This window comes from Alligator mississippiensis, chromosome 3, assembly GCF_030867095.1.
Source record: "Alligator mississippiensis isolate rAllMis1 chromosome 3, rAllMis1, whole genome shotgun sequence".
Classification (NCBI taxonomy): domain Eukaryota; kingdom Metazoa; phylum Chordata; order Crocodylia; family Alligatoridae; genus Alligator; species Alligator mississippiensis.
The window spans coordinates 366262-388447 of NC_081826.1; the positions used below are offsets into that span (position 1 = coordinate 366262).

The 22186-nt window shown below is 50.0% G+C and overlaps 1 protein-coding gene across 1 annotated transcript in view; it reads left to right on the plus strand.

Moving 5' to 3' along the window:
* Positions 1-22186, plus strand: part of IQANK1 (IQ motif and ankyrin repeat containing 1) — a 95849-nt gene that overhangs the window by 51213 nt on the left and 22450 nt on the right. Inside the window, exons 7-10 of the mRNA XM_014602043.3 lie at positions 12276-12401; positions 14066-14205; positions 14639-14693; positions 15346-15438. Of these exons, the coding sequence (XP_014457529.2) occupies positions 12276-12401; positions 14066-14205; positions 14639-14693; positions 15346-15438 (414 nt within the window). The remainder of the gene's footprint in view (positions 1-12275; positions 12402-14065; positions 14206-14638; positions 14694-15345; positions 15439-22186) is intronic.

The following is a 22186-nucleotide window of genomic DNA, read 5'->3' on the forward strand; positions in this document are numbered from 1 at the left end:
CCCTGCATAGGCAGGAAACAGTGCTGGGTCTAGATGACCCCAGCTAGATACTCATCTAACTTCCTCTTGAAGACCCCCAGGGTAGGGGAGAGCACCACCTCCCTTGGGAGCCCGTTCCAGACCTTGGCCACTCGAACTGTGAAGAAGTTCTTCCTAATGTCCAATCTAAATCTGTTCTCTGCTAGCTTGTGGCCATTATTTCTTGTAACCCCCGGGGGTGCCTTGGTGAATAAAACCTCACCAATTCCCTTCTGTGCCCCCGTGATGAACTTATAGGCAGCCACAAGGTCGCCTCTCAACCTTCTCTTGCGGAGGCTGAAAAGGTCCAGGTTCTCTAGTCTCTTCTCATAGGGCTTGGTCTGCAGGCCCTTAACCACACGAGTGGCCCTTCTCTGGCCCCGCTCCAGGTTATCCACATCCCTCTTGAAGTGCGGCGCCCAGAATTGCACGCAGTACTCCAACTGCGGTCTGACCAGCGCCCGACAGAGAGGAAGTATCACCTCTTTGGATCTATTCGTCATGCATCTGCTGATGCACGATAAAGTGCCATTGGCTTTTCTGATGGCTTTGTCACACTGCCGACTCATGTTCATCTTGGAGTCCACTAGGACTCCAAGATCCCTTTCCACTTCCGTGCCACCCAGCAGGTCATTCCCTAGGCTGTAGATGTGCCGGACATTTTTCCTCCCTAGGTGCAGCACTTTGCATTTCTCCTTGTTGAACTGCATTCTGTTGTTTTCTGCCCACTTGTCCAACCTGTCCAGGTCTGTTTGCAGCTGTTCCCTGCCCTCCGGCGTGTCCACTTCTCCCCATAGCTTTGTGTCAGCTGCAAACTTGGACAGAGTACATTTCACTCCCTTGTCCAAGTTGCTGATGAAGACATTGAAGAGTATCGGTCCAAGGACACCGAGCCCTGCGGGACCCCTCTGCCCACACCCTTCCAGGTCGAAACCAACCCATCCACCACAACTCTCTGGGTGTGACCCTCTAGCCAATTCGCCACCCACCGGACTGTGTAGTCATCCAAGTCACAGCCTCTTAACTTGTTCACCAGTATGGGGTGGGATACCGTATCGAAGGCCTTCCTGAAGTCTAAGTGTATGACATCCACCATTTCGCACATACACACATGCCTTTGTCCAAAAAAACAGCTGACAGAGGTATGGTAAGAACAGTTTCTGCTGGGGAGAAAGTGAAAGTAAAGTCTGCATGTGATCCACAGGGAGAAGAACATTGATCAGGCTAGGCTACCTAGCTGCTGTTACTCAATTACTTACTATAGTTTTCTTTCTGCTTTTCAAAAACAAGATGTGTATCTTATTCTGAGGTGCAGTATATGCAAGGAAATCTGATATCATTAGAGCATATTTTAAATAGATTAAGAATAGCCAACTAACTAACAGATCTCAGACATGAGGTATTAGCAGAGAATCATTCTCAGACAAGGAATTCAGACAGGCTCTGATAGGGTGTTCAGGTGTGCAGAGTATTAGGTGTGATGCTGTTCAATAGTTTCATCAGTGATCTAGAAATATATATAAAATCCCTTCTGATAGAATTTATGGGTGATGCACAGAATGGCTGAGTAGTAAATAATGAGAAGTGGCAATAATTCAGAATGACCTGGATCACATAGTAGTACTCTGGATCAGTTACAAATGTGTTTTCATGTAGCCAGTGCATAGTTACATACCTAGGAAGAAGGAATTCAGATTGTGCCTATGGAGTGAGAGATTACCTTGGAAATAAGTGGTGGTACTTGCCTCCCTTTAGGTGTGCCCCCCTTCTAGCAAGGAGCAGGTGCTGGAAAGAGAACCTGCATACTGCTGCTGTTCCATAGATTCATAGATTGTTAGGGGCTGGAAGGGACCTTGGAAGATCATCAGGTTCGGCCTCCCTGCACTAGGCTGGAAAGACAACTGGGATCAGGTGACCCCAGTGAGGTGACCATCCAGTCTCCTCTTGAAGATGTCCAGGGTAAGTGATTGCACCACCTCTGGAGGGAGTTTATTCTACAGTCTGAACACCCTGACTATGAAGACATTTTTCTTAGTGTTAAGCCTGAAACAGTCTTCCAGGAGTTTGTTGCCATTACTCCTGGTTTTCTCCAAAGGTGCCCTGGTGAACAGTTGTTCTCTGAGCCCCTGATGTAGCGGTAAGCTGCTACCAAGTCCCCTCTCAGCCTTCTCTTTTTTAGGCTGAAGAGTCCAAGGTCCCTCAGCTTTTCCTCATATGCTTTGCTGTGCAAGTCTCTGATCATACAGGTGGCTCCTCTCTGGAATCTCTCAAGCTTTACCATGTTCTTGTTGAAGGGCGGCGCTCAGAACTGGATGCAGTACTCCAGCTGTGGTCTCACCAATGCTGAGTAAAGCAGAAGAATTACTTCCTTGGTTTTGCTTGAGATGCATCGATTGATGCATGCCAGAGTATTATTTGCCTTGCTGGCTACAGCACTGCACAGCCGGTTCATATCTGTTGTTACCCCCAGGGTCTCTTTCATTTGTCGTGCTGGTCAGTTTGGCGTCGCCAAGCCTGTAGGTATGTTGGGGATTGTTCATCCCCAGGGGGAGCACTTTACATGTCTCAATGTTGAACTTCATCTGGTTCTGATCCACACAACTTGTTAGCCTGTCTAAGGCTACAGATATAGGTAGACCATCTTCAAGCGTGACCATGCTCCCCCATAACTTGGTGTTGTCTGCAAACTTGGCCAATGAGCTTTTCACCCCCACATCCAAATCATTGATAAAGATGTTGAAAAGCACTGGACCAAGTGCAGACCCCTGAGGGACACCACTAGCCACTTTTTGCCAAGACGACACAGATCCGTTCTTTAGAACTCTCTGGGTCCTACCCATTTAATTGTCATGCAGCTAAGCCTGCAATCCTCGAATTTTCCCATGAGAACAATGTGGGATACCAGATCAAAGGTCTTTTGGAAGTCAAGATATACAATGTCAACCTCCTCTCTCTTATCCAGGTGGTGAGTTACCTGGTCATAGAAAGAGATGAGATTGGTAAGACAAGACCTGCCCATGATAAAGCCATGCTGGCTGTCATTCAGAATCCTACCTTCTGCAAGCCTATCGCACATAGACTCCTTGATAAATTTTTCCAGGATTTTCCCTGGGATAGAAATTAGGCTAATTGGCCTATAGTTACCTGGGTCCTCTCTCCTCCCCTTCTTGAACATTGGCACAAGATTGGCCCTCTTCCAGTCCTCAGGGACCTCTCCGGAGCACCATGAGTTTTGGAAGAGTTTTACCAGGGGTTCCTCAGTGACTTCGGCCAGCTCTTTCAGCACTCTCAGGTGAAGTTCACCCAGTCCTGCTGACTTGTATATGTCTAATGTTTTAATTGATCATGCACCAGTACAACGTCATAGTAGGAAGGCAGTCATTCCCGCCATGCCCATTCTGTGCCCTATCTGGCATGATTTCCCCCTTGGCCCAGTGAAATACCAAAGCAAAGCAGTCATTCAGGAGTTCAGTTTTCTCCTGCCAGGCCAGCTCCCTATGCAGCTGCAGCCTGCAGCTGGAACAGATCAGGAACAGATCTGGGGCTCCCCACTACTCTGCATCATCCAGGGACAGCAGCAGGTGCAGATTCATATACAAGTCAGTGGGCCTGGATGATATTCATCTGAGAGTGCTGAAGGAGCTGGCCGAAGTCATTGTGGAACCCCTGGTGAAACTCTTTCACAGCTCGTGGCACTCTGGAGAAGTCCCTGAGGACTGCAAGAGGGCCAGTGTTGTGCCCATCCACAAGAAGAGCAGAAGGGAGGACCTGGGTAACTATATGCCAGTCAGCCCAACTTCCATCCTAGGGAAAATCCTAGAGAAGTTCATCAAGGAGTCTATCTGCGATAAGCTTGCAGAAGGTAAGATACTGTGTGACAGCCAGCATGGCTTCATCGCAGGCAGGTCTTGCCTTACCAACCTCATCTCCTTCTGTGACCAGATAACTCATCACCTGGACACAAGAGACCAGGTTGACACTGTATACTTTGACTTCCAAAAGGCCTTTGATCTAGTATCCCACGATGTCCTCTTGAGAAAATTGGAGGATTGTGGGCTTAACTCCAAGACAGTCAGGTGGGTGAGAAACTGGCTGCAAGATAGGCCCCAGAGAGTCGTAGTGAACGGATCTGTGTCATCCTGGCCAGAAGTGGGCAGTGGTGTCCCACAGGGGTCAGCGCATGGTCCAGTACTTCTCAACATCTTCATTAACGATTTGGATTTGGGGGTAAATTGCTTGCTAGACAAGTTTGTGGACGATGCCAAGTTATGGGGAAGTGCGGTCACACTTGAAGATAGGCTACAGATAGAGGTGGACGTATATAGGCTAGCAAATTGGGCGGATCGGAATCAGATGAAGTTCAACATCAAAAAATGTAAAGTGCTCCACCTCGGGACAAGCAACCCCCAACACACCTGGAGGCTTGGCAGCAGCAAACTGATTAGCACCACAAATGAAAGGGACCTTGTGGGTAATAATAGACCACAGTATGAATATGAGCCAGCAGCGCGATGCTGTAGCCAGTAGGACAAATAATACTCTGGCATGCAACAATTGATGCATCTCCAGCAAAACCAAGGAGGTGATTCTTCCCCTCTGCTCGGCACTGGTGAGACCACAGCTGGAGTATTGCATCCAGTTCTGGGCACCACACCTTAACAAGGACATGGACAAGTTTGAGAGAGTCCAAAGAAGAGGCCACCCGTATGGTCAGTCTTACACGGCAAGCCATACGAGGAAAGGATGAGGGATCTGGGGCTCTTCAGCCTGAAGAAAAGAAGGCTGAGCGGAGACCTGGTAGCAGCTTACCGCTACACTAAGGGACTACATCAAGGGCTCAGTGAGCAACTGTTAACCAGAGCACCCGAGGGGAAAACTAGGAGTAATGGTCACAAACTCCTGGAAGATCGATTCAGGCTCAACATTAGGAAAAACTTCTTCACAGTCAGGGTGTCCAGACTGTGGAATAAGCTCCCTCCAGAGGTGGTGCAATCATCTACCCCGGGCATCTTCAAGAGGAGACTGGACAGTCACCTTTCTGGGTTGATATTGATCCATCCACCACCGCTCTCTGGGTGCAACCCCTAAGCCAATTTGCCATGCACCTGACTGTGGTAATCATCTATGTCATAGCCTCTCAGTTACTTAATGAGAACAGAATGAGATACCGTATCAAAGACCTTCTTAAAGTCTAGGTAGATGACATCTACCTCGACTCCTGCATCTAAGTATTTTGTGACCTGGTCATAAAAAGAAACAAGGTTAGTTGGGCAGGATCTACCTGCAGTGAATCTGTGCTGATTTCCTTTCAGAATTATTTCCCCTGCTGGGCTCCCACAAATGTGATCCTTAATGATTTATTTCAGTTTCCCCAAGAATAGAGGTGAGACTAACTGACCTATAGTTTCCCAGTTCCTCCCTCTTCCCCTTCTTGAAAATGGGGGCCACATTGGCCCTTTTCCAGTCCTCTGGGACTTGACTGGAGCACCACGAGTGCTTGAACAGCCATGCCAGTGGCTCTGCTATGACACTGGCCAATTCCTTCAGCACCCTTGGATAAAGTTCATCCGGGCCCGCTGATTTGAACACATCCAGCCCCTCCAAGTGCCCCTTCACTAAGTCTGCACTCACACAGGTGGGCTGGTGTCCCTCCTGTGTCTATCTACGATCCAATTGAGAGATTTGTCTTGGTCTGTGTCTAGGAATACAGCTGTGAAGAACTCATTGAAGAGCTCAGCTTTGTCCTCCCTCTCTGTCACCAGTTGCCCTAGTTTGTCCCGTAGGGTCCTAGGCTACCCTGTGCCTTCCTTTTGCTCCATATATACCAGAAGAAGTAATTTTTGTTGTCCTTAATTTTTGTCTCCAGCCCAAGTTCTAATCCTGCTTTGGCCTCCCTAACTGATTCCCTGCAAGTGTGAGACAGGGAGATATACTCCTCTTTGGTAGCTACTCCCTGTTTCCACAGCCTGTATAACTCTTCCTTTGCCCTTAGGCTTTCCTGAACTTCCCTGTTCAGCCTAGGGGGCTTCTTGGCCCCTTTGCCACCTTTTATGTGCAATGGGATTGTCTCCTGCACCCGTAGGATCGCTCCCTTGAGGAACGACCACCCTTCCTGGACCCCCATTTCTCCAATGCTCTTGAGCTTTAACGCCTCACTAACTAATCTGAGCACAATGAAGTTAGCCTTTCTGAAGTCTAACACTTCAGCCCTGCTGGTTAGTTTACCTACTCTTTGCTGAATAGTGAATTCAATCAATCAATGGTTACTATCCCCTAGGTAACCCTGTACCTGCAGATTCCCCACTAGGTCATCCCCTGTAGCTAACACCAAGTCCAGCAAGGTGTTCCCCCTAGTGGGATCCTCCTGTGTTAGGTGGAGGTTCTGTATGCAGGTTAAGAACCTATGTGATCAGTTAGATTTGGCTGACTGCTCCTCCCAACAGATGTTAGGGTAGTTTAGGTCACCGATGACAACCATATTTCTCAACCATATGGTCTCAGAGAGCTGTCTGGAGAATTCCAGGTCTCACTCATCCTCCTGATTTTGCAGTCTATAGTAGACCCCCACTACCAAGTTCCTTTCCCCCCTGGGCCCCTTGTATCCTGACCCACAGTACCTCAGTTTGGCCTTCCTCTGATCCCATCTCGATTATAGAGGATGTATATTGTTCCTTAACATAGAGAGCAACACCCCCTCCCTTTTTGCCCCACTCTATCCTGTCTGTACAACTTGTAACCCTCAATGTCTACTGCCCAATAGTGAGTAGGGTCCCACCAGGTTTCAGTCCAACCAGGTCGAAGTTGTTGCTTGCAAGCAGGAGTGCAAGTTCCTCCTGCTTGTTCCCCATGGTCCTAGCATTAGTGTAGAGACACTTAAGCCTCCTGATGGGTGCCATTGGTACTCCCCTGTCCTGATGTCTATCAAGCCCCTTAGTGCTTACCTGGGCTGATTCAGTGCATTGCTTGTGGCATGCTGATCCTAGGTTCTCCTTATAATCTGCTTCCCTGTCCCCTGGTGAACCTGGTTTAAAGCCCTTTGGAGGAGATCAGCCAACCTGTAAGAGAACAGACTCTTACCTTTAGAAGAGAGATGAAGACCATCTTGTCTGAGGATGCCTCTCTCATGGAAGTCGGATCGTGTCTGTAGAAGCCAAAACCTGCACGATGGCACCAACTCCAGAGCCACAGATTGACTTCCCTGATGCTGACGGTGACGGCTGACTGGAAGGATGGACGAGAAGACTACCTGTGCCCCTGACTTCCTAAGCTTGGCCCCCAAAGCTCTGTGGTCACTCATGATGTGGTCTGGACTACTCCAGACCTGACCACATTGTTCATGCTCACATGGACAAGGACCATGGGATAGTAATCAGAGGGTTGGATGAGGTTGGAAATCCTTGCAGTGATGTCCCGGATCCTGGCTCCGGGTAGGCAGTAAGCCTCCCATGCTGTGGGATCCGGTCAACAGATAGGTCCCTCCATGCCTCTCAGGAGGGAGTCACCCACCACAATGATCCAGTGTCTCTTCCTCCGGCTGCTCGGTTGTCACTCTGCCTGTCTGGTGTTTGTTGTGGATATGCCTTCCCCTGTGGCTTATGAATGATTGAAGAATAAGTTGTATGACTTGGCGAAGTCTTGCAAAAGTTACATGTGTGGGCACTAGGTTTGGGATCCACAGCAAGCACACCTCGGAGAACCATAGTCATGCAAACTCCTTGTACTCTGCAGGGTCCATCCCCAAACCCTATGTAGCTGGATGGTTTTCTTGAAACAATCAAGGAGTTTGCATTGATATTAAAAGTTCAGAATTTACACCCTGGTTAAATGATGTGGGCAGCTCATGACTTATCTGTTTTTTCAAGCTATCTCTGTATAGACTGGGAGAGCTGCCTGTCATGTCACAGTAAAGAAATTTTATTTATAAAACTAAGAGAATCCGTTTTCTCACAAAACTGCCTGCAGATCATAGCTTATAAATGCTGTGTTCTTTAGATGTTACCGGTGCAGAACCTTCTCACTGCCTGTTACAGGCAGTGGAGATCTACTAGACCTTCTAATCCATCCTTTCTTTGCTTGGGGGAGGATTGTTCTTTATGGTCTGTTCTCTGGGGTTTTCTGCAGACCTGTTTTACTTATCTCAATTCAGAGTTTCTAAACTGTGATCCAGAGAACACATGCTCCTGGTCTGCAGACAGATGGCTGCTTCCATGTGGCTGGTGCCTCCTTGCTTCCACTTGCTGTATTTATTGATGTACAGGGATTTCAGTGCCTATGAAAACAGTTGTAAACAAGAGGGAGCAACCAGCTTAATTGTAGCTGCTGCTACATTAACAGAAAGTGAGAGAACATGGGCACCATCCTGAGGGACTAGTTACCAGCTGAACAGGTGACAACATAAAACATTCATTAACATTATTTTTTCCATGTACACAAATTATTGTAGCTACCACAGGGTACCTGCGGACGCATGATGGGAGTGGGAGGGAAAAGATGTAGTCTACTGGGTTTGAGAAGTTACACGCAAAGTGAGATAGCTTCTGCCACTTTGCTTGAGAAAATTGTTACAGCCAAATACATTTTGCTGTTGAGAAGTGTTTAGGTTAAATTTCCTCGTGTCTGCACAGTTCACTGATTTTTATTTATTTAATTTTTTATTATTATTATTTTTTTTGTCCATGTGGATTGCACTCTGGGGGCTCATGTGCTTGAGCTTGGGTTTATAGTTTCATAGTTGGTAGGGTCGGAAGGGACCTGAGCATATCATCTAGTCTGATCCCCTGCCAGGGGGCAGGAAAGAATGCCAGGGTCAAACGACCCCAGCCAGGTGATTATCCTTTTGAAGACCCCCAGGATAGGAGCGAGCACCACTTCCCTTGGAAGTTGGTTCCAGATCCTAGCCACCTTGACTATGAAGTAGCATCTCCTGATGTCTAGCCTGAACCTGCTCTCAGTCAACTTATGGCTTTTATTCCTTGTTACTCCTGGTAGTGCTCGAGGGACAGGGACTCTCCCATTGTCTGCTGGTCCCCCTTGGCCAGTTTATAGACAGCCACCAGATCCCCTCTCAGCCTTCTCTTGTGGAGGCTGAACAGGTTCAGGTCCTGTAGCCTCCCCTCGTAGGGCCTGCCCTGCTGCCCCCTGACCATGCAAGTGGCCCTTCTCTGGACCCTCTCGATGCTGGCCACATCCCTCCTGACGTGCAGCGCCCAGAACTGGACACAGTACTCCACCTGCGGCCTGACCAGTGTCGCATAGAGGGGGAGAATCACCTCCTTGGACCTGCTCGTGATGCATCTGTGGATGCACGACAAGGTATGGTTAGCCTTCCTGACTGCGTCCCCACACTGTTGGCCCATGTTCATCTTGGAATCTATAATGACTCCAAGATCCTTTTCTGTCTCTGCACTGACGAGAAGGGAGTTCCCCAGCATGTAGGTCTGCTGCTGGTTCTTCCTCCCCAGGTGCAGCACCTTGCACTTGTCAGTGCTGAACCCATCCTGTTCTCATCCGCCCACCCCTGTAACCCGTCCAGATCTAGTTGCAGCCTGTCCCTCTCCTCTAGTGTGCCCACTTCTCCCCACATCTTAGCATCATCCGCGAATTTGAACAAGGTGCTTTTTGTCCCCTCGTCCAAGTCGCTGATGAAGATGTTGAACAGTGTGGGCCTGAGGACCAACCCCTGGGGAACCCCACTGCCCACATCCCTCCAGGTCAAAAATGACCCACCCACCACCACTTTCTGGGTGCGGCCCTCCAGCCAATTTGTGATCCATCTGACTGTGTAGGCATCGACACCACAATTGCCTAATTTTTTAATGAGAATAACTAGGAAACAAGTCAGACAGCTGTGCAGAAAACACTGTGTTTCTAACACAGAAAACAAGTCAGCCAGCTGTGCAGATGCCCTGTCTATGTGGATGTGGTTAAGTCATACTTCAAGCCCTTTGCCCCATGTGATGTAGTAATGCCTCTGATTGATGAGCATTTCACATGGTTTTTTCCAGCCAGTGAGGGTACAGTCCATGCCATTTCACAGAATAATAAAATAGTAGGCCTGGAAGGGACGTGTAAGATCATCAAGTCTGGTCCCCTGCCATGGATGGGAGGTAGTTGGGCTCAAACCAGCTCAGTTAGGTTCTTGTCCAGCCTCTTCTTGAACACCTCCAGGGATCTGTTGAATCTTTCATCTGTTGAATCTTTTCCAAATGGGCCCACAAATCCAGGGATGCTCATCTCTAAATTGTTTCTGTGCACACAGTCAGTTAAGGTGTTTTGGACTTAGAACTGAGTTGTACAAGTGGGTCTTCCTGATAAAGTCCCACTCAGTTGGTATGTTGGTGACCAAAGGCTCTACATCCACTACTTGAGACTCTGCCAAAAGCCCTTGTTCCTTTTTCACAAGGGACATTGATCTGTTTTGGCCCGTCACAAATGAGGCAGCTACTTGTGCTGGCCACAAGTGTAAAAAGCATTCCTACATGACCAAAGCCTGTTGCTGGAGGCTGTCATGGGCGCTGATCAAACATAAGTAAAGAATTGCTTTACTGCTGGCTCAATTGGCACTCCTTAAAAACCAAATTTTCACTCAAAATCATGTTCCTATCCCACTGAGGATCCCTTGGCACTGACCTTGTACCAACTTGTTCTGGTGCCAGGCCTGTGACCAAAAGTGAGAATTGCCCAAAGGAAGGTAAGCTAGACCTCGCAAAGGGTTTTAAAGTTATTTGCACAAGCTTCTTCCACTGTAGAAATATGAAGACAATGAGGAAAGAAAGTGGGAACAGATAATCTAGGGATGACTCAAAAAGTAAATGAGTAGTCTGCCTGGTCTTCAGTCATGATGATGGTGTTGACCGGGATAGATAATGGGAATGTGGGTGTGGAAATGAAGCTGACCACAATTGAGGCGGAAGTGAAAAGAAAGGCTGGTGGGCCAGAGAGTCTCCATCCTAGAACTCTGAAAGAATTGGACCATGACATTGCAAATCCGGTAGTGAGTATTTTTCTTGATTCTCATGTCAAGGATTGCACTGTAAGGCTGGAGAACAGTAAATGTAGCACGGTCTTGCGCAGGAATTGCGAGGTAAAATTCCATGGGCTGATCAAACTGCTATAATGGTCTTTCCCAGATAGTTAACTCAGTTCTGTTATCCTCTCTTGTATTCCTTCTGTCCTCTGGCACAGTGATCTATCACCATTTTTCTAGTCACCTCTTGGGATCACATTAGGACCCTGTACCTTCATGCCTAATTTATTTCTCTTCTAAAAGTAGGAGTTCACTGTGTTCAGGCCTGCTGATGTTAGTGGGGTAGGAGGCAGTTTCTGAGGCTGTGAAAATCCAGTTGCAGGAGTCACATGATGAAGGCAAACTTTATTTCCATTTAATGTTTTCATAGTCCCATAGTTACTTGAGTAAAGCTAGAAAATGTGGCTCAAGTGTAACTGAGGCAGTTCCACTATGCCAGAGACCTGTGAGAGACCAGTTGCTTGCTCTGATGTACTCTGCATGGCACACAAAGGAAGGAGACCAGAGCCACTGCAGCATCTCCCAGTAGCTTTGTTGTTTTGTATTGCATGAAATGAATGCCTGAGAAAGATCAGATGCAACCATCCTGTAGTGAAGGGGAGGTGAGAGGGGTAAAGTAAAGGGGAATGGTGCTGGGAAGATGTATAAACCCAGAGAGGAGTGACTGCAACCAGTGTGACAGAGGAGTGTGACACACAGTTTCTACACCAGTATCCCAACCAAGAGACGGTGCAAGAATGGTATTTCCTGATAATCTGGAAATCATAAGAGGTGTCTCAAGAGTGACCGGGAAAACAGGGAGAGGATGGCAGTGGTAGCATCGTATTGTGGAGCAACCTGTCAGCCTCTGCTGTCTTAATGTGGGTGGGTGGGTGTTCTCTGCTCTGACACTCCCTATTGGACTTTCATTCCGTGGGGCAGGAGGGAGATGAAGAGGAGCACAGGCAGTCTACCTACTGGCCCAACAGGCTGCTCTTAGGTGGGGGGCTGGGGTACAGAGGGCGGGCATCCCATGCATGGGTGTCTCCTTGGGTTACAGATTGCCCTAATAATGCTGTGCTGAATCCCACTTCTGCTGCTGAAGATAGGGCTTCATCTCTCATCCTTTATGTAGGTGGGCAGAGGTGTGCAGAGCTGTGAAGGTGAGGTGAGAAGCTTACCAATGGCAGGTTACCCTGTGTAGCACTGCAGATACCATTTTCCATACACTCATACTTTTTTATTCATGTAGGGAGCTTTTGGCAGGACCCCTCTTTATCGTGCTGCTTTTGGGGGTCACCTGGCTGCAGTGGAGATGCTTCTTCCTTATGGAGCAGACCCCAGAATTTATGCTGATGATGGCAACACACCTGAACAGGTAGAGGCAGTTCTTAATGTTTTCTTTTCCCTTACATCAGGGGTGCTCAACCTGTGGCCCATGGGCCAGATGTGGCCTTCAAAGGCCCATGGGGGTTCCCCATGTGTTGGGAAATTTTGGTGGCAGGAGAGCAGTGGCAAGTAATACTGCCACCTTTCTCTGTTGCCAAATTCCCATGCCCTGGATTGGGGCTGGGCCATGCCTCCCACTTCCCCCCAAGCTGGATCATGGCTGGGCTATGCCTTCCTCCCCTGCCTCACATGGCCAGATCAGGGCTGGGCTGCTCCCCAACCCCCCCCCCCCAACATGCTGAATTGGGCCTTCCATCCCAATCTGGCCTGTGGACAGACTGAGCACCCTCCATCTGGCCCAAGTGGGGGAAAATGATTGGGCACTGCTGCCTTACATCACCATCCTTCATTTTTTGTGCTTTTTCCTGTTGTTGTGTGGTGGACCTATACAAAAAGGATGAGAAATTAACTGATGGTACAAGGAGAAATGCAGTGCTGTCCCTATTCATAGAACTGTCAATTACTCATAATAAAATTGAAGAAATGGAAAAATACACCCTCCTTTCTCTAGTGTTAGTTCTAGTAATCAGAGGAGTGACAGGATCAAGTACAACATTTTCAGTCAGGAACAGGACTTGATAGTTGAGTCTGATGTGCCTTTTATTTTCAGTGTAGTTGTTAGTGTTATGTGAGCAGAGGCTGGTCAGTAGTCACTTGTGTACTTCAGTAATGGGTTGTTTTAGCTATCAAGTAGGGATACGTCAACCCATCCATTTAATTCACAAATGAAAAGAAAACAGTGTTGATAGGAAAGACCCTCAAGGTAGGAATAAGGAAAATACACAGAGCTAGTGATCCCTGTGTTATAGGTATTTGTATTACTGTACCACGAAGCTAAGTGTAAGACAAGAAACAGCAGGTGAAGACAGACAGACAGATAGGCAGGGGAGCACAGAAGGAGCAAATACTGGTCAACATGATGGGCAGTGTCCTCAGTATACGGGTAGCCCACTGGCTGTTGAGCTTTTTCTAAACGTCGCAGCAAAGGGGTTTTAGTGAGATATTTGAAAAAGGAAAAGGAGGTCAGTTTACTGATGTCTGTGAGCTGCTGCTTCCAGGCATGAGGGGCAGCAGGGGAGAAAGCCCAGAGTGTCTGTAAATCTGACGAGTGAGCAGTGGAGACTAGTGCTGCCATACTGAATTAGAGCTGGTAGGTAGTGAGGGAACAGGCTGCGAAAGGCCTTGAAAGTGAAGACAAGCAGCTTCTATTATATGTGATAGAGCTGGGAGAGCCAATGGCAAGAAGGATGACATGGTCAAAAGGACAGGTCAGGATAATGATCTTTGCCGCAGCACTCTGGATGGCTCCCGTAATTCCCGTCCCTTTTCTTTCCTTGCTCCCCTTTGGAGACAGGTTCCCAGCACTTGTGCTGTGTTGGGGGTTGTGTTCCTGCCCTAATGCTTGGTGCACGTGCAGCTGAAGCATGGTGTTGTGTTCCCCGCTGTGGTAGAGTGTGCCTGTGTTGCTGAACTGGGGTTGTCTTCAGCCCTGCAGTTCACTGTTCATGCCTGTGAGATGAGAGAATTAGAGGGTCATTCCCAGCCATTGCTCACTGGTCTTGCCAACTGAAATGGTGCTCACGTGTCCGATAGGTTGCTTCTTTGGATGGCTTGGTCACCATCTTTCAATCCTGGGACATCAGCTTGACAGAAATGATGCTGCAGAGGATGGAGTCAGAGCAGCAGAGAAGAGCTTTGCAGGAAAAGAAGCTGAAAGATGCTGAAACTCACCGGTGAGACGTGTACTCCAGCCTAGTCAGGAGAGGGAGGACAGTAAGATACAGCCATCGCAGTGTTTCCCACTCCATCCTTGTGATGGTTCTACAGCAATCCTGCAAGCCCTGTGTTATACCAGGATTTTTTGCCTTTGGCTGGCATATGGTGTTTCACAACTTGGCTTAATGAGACAGAGAAGGCAAAAAAGGAAACATAAGAGAGAGACAGAAGCAGTAAGATAAGAAGCGGTGAAAGGAGAAACCTCAAGTTTGAGTCCCAGGTATTCTCAAGAACCCATTGATGCCCTGGAGGTGGTGATTATCATTGGTTTCCTATTTCCCTCCCAGTCTGGTCAGGACATCCTTTAGAATAGGGGTAGGAATCCAGAGACTGCTGCAGTCTTCCCCAGCATGACGGCTTGCGGGACTGAAGTGCATGTTCTTTCTGCAGAATGAATGAGGAGGTGGAGCAGCTGGTGAAGGAGCAGGAAAGGTGTAACCAGGAGGTCAGTTCTGTGCTTGTATTGGACAACCCCCTAGGTGTCAGTAGTCTTCCATTTCCAGTCCTCCCAGTCAGGCGGCAGGTGACATCTACCCCAGTGCCCAGCTATCTGGCCCACTTGGTCCCTGACAGAATTGGGGTAGAGTTGATGCCACTTTGATGCTGATCTCTTGAACTACAGCTTTTGGAGCTGCCAGCAAGTGGTCAAGGAGATGTGCAGAAGTGGCTAGTCTGTGTCATTGGTGGGAGACTGGTTTGTCCTGCAGAGAGAGAGCCCAGATCTAGCTATTGCCTCTGCAAGAGAAGGAGCTGAGGGGGAGTGTCCTGTATCCCTCACAGTGCACGATCAGTACAAAGGCATCCTTGCTTCCATTGTACCCACACAGACAGGGCCAGCCCACCTGCCCTCCTGCTCTTTAGCCCATTTGACCTTTCGCTGTTCCAGCTAGGCAGCCCCAGTTTCATATCCAGACCCCAGGGTGTTATTCCCTAGATGTGGCAGAAAAGTTCCAACCTTCCCTGGAGCATAGGGAGATGGAATTTCCCATCTCCCAAAGTGGTGGAGGCTGTGCTTTCCCACCCTGACAGGCCTAGCTTCAATCTGTAACACATGTTAGATTATCTTTCCCGTCTGTCTCCTCTTTCTCTCCATGCAGCTGCAGCAGGCATATCTTGAACTGAACAGGAGGATCACAGAGCATGACAAATGTCAGAGAAAGCAGATGGGCAACAGAGAAGTAACTCTGCAGGTGAGGCTTCCTACTTTCTCTGTCCCTCTAGGCTTTAGAGAAGGGTACAACACAGAGGCTTCAGGTACCTTTGCTCTATTAGCTCCAAGGAGAAGGAGGCAGGTTCAAGAGTTTCATGTGCCTCTTGGGAAGGTCTGTCCTTTTGGTTTCCATTGCCTCATTTACCGCCATTACTGTCAATGTTCCCTTTCTTCCAGTTGCCAGTTGTTTATTATTAGAGCTATTTCTGCTTCTTCCATAAGCCAGATGGTTTCCTTTAATCAAGGTTGCCTTTTTTCCTCCGTTGTGGACGTGTGGCTTTTTGAGTATCTAAACATTGTTCTTTAGTAATTCCTAATTATCATTCACAGTTTCTGTTTTAATTCTGTTTTCCAAATTATTAGCTCATAATTGTTTTCAGCTTTGTGAATGTGGCCCTTTCAAAGCCCCAGGTGCAGATCCAGGATTTGGAAAATGGGCGCGCAGGAGCAGCCACTCCTGCTGCAGGGGTGCCTGCATCCCAGCTTCCGGACCAGCCTCTTCCATCCATAATCCTCTGGTTTGGGCAGACTGCACTGCTGGAGCCTCTAAGGACTTCTGTAAAGTACCCAAAGTAGGAAAAATTCCCTCCCTTCCTCTCGCTGTTCAGAGATGCATCCCCTTCTGCCACTCCCTCCCCCAGCCCCTGGTAACCAGATCTCCAAGATCTCTTTCTGCCACCGAGCTTTTGAGCAGGGAGTTCCCCAGCCTATAGGTATGCTGCTGGTTCCTACTGCCTAAGCGCAGCACCCTGCACTTGTCAGTATTGAATCCCATCCTGTTTTCACTTGCCCACCCCTGGAACCTGTCCAGGTCCCACTGTAATCTGTCCTTCCCTTCTAGTTGCCTGCCTCACCCCAAATCTTGGTGCCGTCTGCAAATTTAAACAGGGTGCTTTTCACCCTGTCATCCAAGTCGCTAATAAAGAAATTGAACAGTGTGGGCCTAAGGACCGAGCCCTGGGGGACCCCACTTCCCACTTCCCTTCAGGTCGACTATGACCTGTCCACCACCGCTCTCTGAGTACAACCCCTCAGCCAATTTGCCACCCATTTGACTGTAGGCATCAATGCCATAGTCACCTAGCTTTTTAATGAGAATGGGGTGGGAGACAGTGTCGAAGGCCTTCCTGAAGTCCAGAAAGACTACATCCACCGTGACACCTTTGTCCAGTGATTTTGTGACCTGAACGTAGAAGGCAACCAGGTTGGTCTGACAGGAACTGCCCCTAATGAACCCCTGCTGGTTGCCCTTGAGCATCACCCCTGCTGCTGGCCCATCACAGATGTGCTCCTTGATGATCTTCTCAAAGAGCTTCCCCAGGATTTAAGTAAGACTAATGGGCCTATAGTTGCCTGGGTCCTCCCTCTTTCCTTTTTTGAAGATGGGGATCACATTGGCCTTCTTCCAGTCGGCTGACACCTGGCCAGAGCACCACGAGTGCTCGTAAAGCCGTGCCGGGGCCCCACAATAACCCGTGCCAATTCCCTCAACACCCTGGGGTGGAAAGCGTCTGGACCTGCTGATTTGAACACGTCCAGCCCCTCCAGAAGTTCCCTAACTTGGTCCTCCCCGACCGTAGGCCTGGCAGGGTTTCTCCTGAGTCCGTCCTGATGTAGTGCCCGAAGACTGGAAGAAGGCCAATGTGGTGCCTATCTTCAAGAAAGGGAGGAAAGTGGATCCGGCTAACTATAGGCCCATCAGCCTGACTTCTATCCCGGGGAAGATCTTAGAAAAGTTTATTAAGGAGGCCATCCTTAATGGACTGGCTGACGCCAACATCTTAAGGGATAGCCAGCACGGGTTTGTTGCGGGTAGGTCTTGTTTGACCAATCTCATTTCCTTCTACGACCAGGTGACCTATCACCTGGACAAGGGAGATGAGATTGATGTCATATATCTTGACTTCAAAAAAGCCTTCGATCTGGTGTCCCATGATCGTCTCTTGGAGAAACTGGCCAATTGTCGCCTTGGGTCCTCCACGATCCACTGGCTGGAAAATTGGCTCCGGGGTCGGACCCAGAGGGTAGTAATTGATGGAAGTCACTCATCGTGGTGTCCTGTGACCAGTGGGGTCCCCCAGGGCTCTGTCCTTGGACCCATACTGTTCAACATCTTCATTAATGATGTGGACACTGGAGTCAGAAGCGGACTGGCCAAGTTCGCAGATGACACCAAACTTTGGGGCAAAGCATCCACACCAGAAGACAGGCGGATGATCCAGGCTGACCTGGACAGGCTCAGCAAGTGGGCGGATGAGAATCTGATGGTGTTCAATGCCGATAAATGCAAGGTTCTCCACCTTGGGGAAAAAAAACCTGCAGCATCCTTATAGGCTCGGCAGTGCTATGTTGGCTAGCACTATGGAAGAAAGAGACTTGGGAGTCATCATTGACCACAAGATGAACATGAGCCTGCAATGCAATGCTGCGGCTAGTAAAGCGACCAAAATGCTGGCTTGCATCCATAGATGCTTCTCAAGCAAATCCCGGGACGTCATTCTCCCCCTGTACTCGGCCTTAGTGAGGCCGCAGCTGGAGTACTGCGTCCAGTTTTGGGCTCCACAATTCAAAAAGGATGTGGAGAAGCTTGAGAGAGTCCAGAGAAGAGCCACGCGCATGATCAGAGGTCAGGGAAGCAGACCCTACGACGACAGGCTGAGAGCCCTGGGGCTCTTTAGCCTGGAAAAGTGCAGGCTCAGGGGTGATCTGATGGCCACCTACAAGTTTATCAGGGGTGACCACCAGTATCTGGGGGAACGTTTGTTCACCAGAGCGCCCCAAGGGATGACGAGGTCGAATGGTCACAAACTACTACAAGACCGATTCAGGCTGGACATAAGGAAGAATTTCTTTACTGTCCGAGCCCCCAAGGTCTGGAACAGCCTGCCGCCGGAGGCGGTTCAAGCACCTTCATTGAACACCTTCAAGATGAAACTGGATGCTTATCTTGCTGGGATCCTATGACCCCAGCTGACTTCCTGCCCTTTGGGCAGGGGGCTGGACTTGATGATCTTCCGAGGTCTCTTCCAGCCCTAATGTCTATGAAATCTATGAAATCTGAATCTCAGTAGGGGAGTCCTGGTCCCTGCACAAGAAAATGGAGGCAAAGAAATTGTTAAAGAGGTTTGCTTTCTCCTCTGATGCAACCACCAGATTGCCAAGCATATCGTGCAGGGGCCCCACATTACCTGGTGCTTTCTTCATACTCCCTATGTATTTAAAAAAGGACATTTTGTTATTCTTGATCCTTGATGCTAGCCCTAGTTCCGTATCTGCCTTAGCTTTCCTAACAGCCCCCCTACAGACCTGAGCGATGGATGTATACTCCTCTTTGGTGATGGCCCCTCCCTTCCACTGGGTGTACGCCTCCTTTTTGGCAATCAGGCATTCCTGAATGCCCTTGGTGAGCCAGGGGGGCTTTTGGGCACTCTTGCCCCCTTTGCTTCTCGTTGGGATTGTCACCCCTTGGGCTCTGAGTATCGTCTCCTTAAGGAACAACCACTCGTCTTGGGCACCCAGTTCCCCTACTCTCCAGGACCCCAGTGCCTCTCCCACTAATCTCAACTCATTGAAGTTGGCCCTCTTGAAGTCAAGGGCTACCACCTTGCTGCAGGCCCTTGGCACCCTGCGCTGGATGGTGAATTCCAGCAAGTGATGATTGCTATCACCCAGGTGGGTCAAGGACCTGGAGTCCCCTCACCAGGTCATCGCCTGTGGCCAGGACCAGGTCCAGGAGCATTCCCCCTGGTGGGACTGTGCACCTCCTGGGTTAAGTGAAGGTCCTGTATTTCGGCCAGGAACCTTCGTTAGCGGTCAGACCTGGCTGACTGCTCCTCCCAGCAGATGTCCGGGTAATTTAGATCACCCATGACAACTACATCCCTTGCCTTAAGTGCCTCCACGAGCTGACCTGAGAATTCCCGGTCCAGCTCTTCCCCTTGGTTGGGAGGTCTGTAGTAAACCCCCACCGTTAAGTCCCTTTCCCCACGACCCCCCTGTATTCTGACCCGGAGCACTTCAGCCTGCCCCTCCTCAGACCCCATCCTGCTGGCTGAGGATGTGTATCGCTTTCTGACGTAGAGTGCCACACCCCCACCTTTCCACCCCGTTCTATCCCGCCTGTATAGTCTATAGCCCCTAATGTTAACCGCCCAGTCGTGGGATGAATCCCACCTGGTTTCTGTGAGCCCTACTATGTCCGGGTTTGAACTAACCATCCAGAGGGCGAGTTCCTCCTGCTTATTCCCCATACTATGAGCATTGGTGTAGAGGCATTTAAGGCTTTGGTGCGTGTGCCACCCCCCACAATTCCCAGGACTATCTGGGCCCCTGTTGCTTACCTGGGTACTCCTTGTGCATGTCACCTGTCTCGGTTGGGAGGTGTCCTCAAGTCCTCCTGTGGCCCCATCCCCTGGCAAAGCTAGTTTAAAGTGTACTACACAAGATCAGGCAACCTGGAAGAGAAGACATGCTTGCCTTTAGGGGAGAGCTGTAGCCCATGCCACCCAAGCAAGTCCCCCGCGCGAAAGCATGGGTCGTTATCCAGGAACCCAAGGCCTGCCTGGTGGCACCAACCCCGTAATCACCGGTTGACCTCGCCAATGCAGGCCTTGTGTCACTGTCCATGCCTACTCACCGGGAGAATAGAGGAGAATACCACCTGTGCCCCCATCTCCTTGAGCTTGGCCCCCAGGGCCTCTAAGTCCTTCATGATGTGGTCTGGGTTGTCTCTGGCCATGTCATTTGTTCCCACATGGATGAGAACCATGGGGTACTGGTCTGAGGGTCGAATGTAGGCCGGGATCCTCTCTGTGATGTCCTGAATCCGAGCCCCAGGCATGAAGCACACCTCTCATGCCATGGGGTCGGGTCAGCAGATGGGTCCCTCCGTTCCCCTTAGGATGGAGTCCCTGATGACGAGGACCTGGCATTCCTTCCTCTTGATGTTCCCTCTCTGCGCTGTCTGTCTCATGCATGGAGTGGCACCATCCCCGTTGGAGGCATCCCCTTCGTCCTTCTGTGCCATGGCTGCCAGGGCCTCGTATCTGTTCCCCAGTTGCACCTGGGGAGCCTCCACCACGCTAGTCCGAGCAGCCCTGGATCTGGTGGATACCTTCTGCCACTCCTGTGTTGGACGCGTCTCCTGGGGGGACTGTACACTGGATGGCTGGTCCTGCAGTGAACAGAAATATGAGTCAATCTTGTCCTCTGCAGCCTGCTCACCTCAGCCTGGAGCTCCTGTACCTGCTCCTCCAGAGCCCTAAGTCGGGCACAGGAGGGACAGGCAAGGGAACCACCAGGCCCCCCCCCCCCAACTCCCACCAGCTGCTGGGACCCCACCGAGCCTCCCCCACAGACAGGGGGGGCAAGGGGCTGCCAGAAACAGGGGTCCAGATAGTCTTCCTAATCGTGGGGTGGCAAGCACAGCTATGCAAGGCCTTAAATGCCTGTACACCAATGCTTAGATGATGGGGAACAAACAGGAGGAACTCGCCCTCAGAATAGCCAGTTCAAACCCAGACATAGTGGGGCTTACAGAAACGTGGTGGGATTCATCCCGCGACTGGGCAGTGAGCATTAGGGGCTATAGGCTCTACAGGCAGGATAGAGAAGGAAGGAAGGGAGGGAGTGTGGCGTGTTATGTCAAAGAGCAATACACATCCTCTGCCAGCCAAATGGGGTCTGAGGAGGGGCAAGCTGAAGTGCTCTGGGTCAAGATACAAGGGGGTCGCGAGGAGAGGGATTTAATGGTGGGGGTCTACTACAGACCCCCCAACCAAGGGGAGGAGCTGGACTGGGAATTTTCAGGCCAGCTTGCAGAGGCACTTAAGGCAAGGGATGTAGTTGTCATGGGTGATCTAAATTACCCAGACATCTGCTGGGAGGAGCAGTCAGCCAGGTCGGACTGTTCCAGGAGGTTCCTGGCCGAGATACAGGACCTCCACTTAACCCAGGAGGTGCACAGTCCCACCAGAGGAAACGCCCTGTTGGACCTGGTCCTGGCCACAGGCGATGATCTGGTAAGGGGGCTCCAGGTCCTTGACCCACCTGGGTGATAGCGATCATCGCTTGCTGGAATTCATCATCCAGCGCAGGGTGTCAAAGGCCTGCAGCAAGGTGGTAGCCCTAGACTTCAAGAGGGCCAACTTCAATGAGTTGAGATTGGTGGGAGAGGCGCTGGGGTTCTCGAGGGCAGGGGAACTCAGTGCCCAAGATGAGTGGTCGTTCCTTAAGGAGACGATACTCGGGGCCCAAGAGGTGACAATCCCAACAACAAGCAAGGGGGACAAGAGTGCCCGAAAGCCTCCCTGGCTCACCAAGGACGTCCAGGAATGCCTGGTTGCCAAAAAGGCGGCGTACACCCGGTGGAAGCAGGGGACTATCTCCAAAGAGGAGTATACCTCCACTGCTCGGGCCTGTAGGGAGGCTGTTAGGAAAGCTAAGGCAGACATAGAGCTAAGACTAGCGTTCAAGATCAAAGATAATAAAAAGTCCTTTTTCAAATATATAGGGAGGATGAAGAAGGCACCAGGAAATGTGGGGCCCCTGCAAGATGCGCTGGGCAATCTGGTGGTTGCGCCAGAGGAGAAGGCAGACATCTTTAACAAATTCTTCAGCTCCGTTTTCTTGTGCAGGGACCGGGACTCCCCCACCGGGATTCAAGACGGACTCGAGGGGAACGCCTCCAGACCTAAGGTTGAGGAGGACCGGGTCAGAGAGCTTCTGGA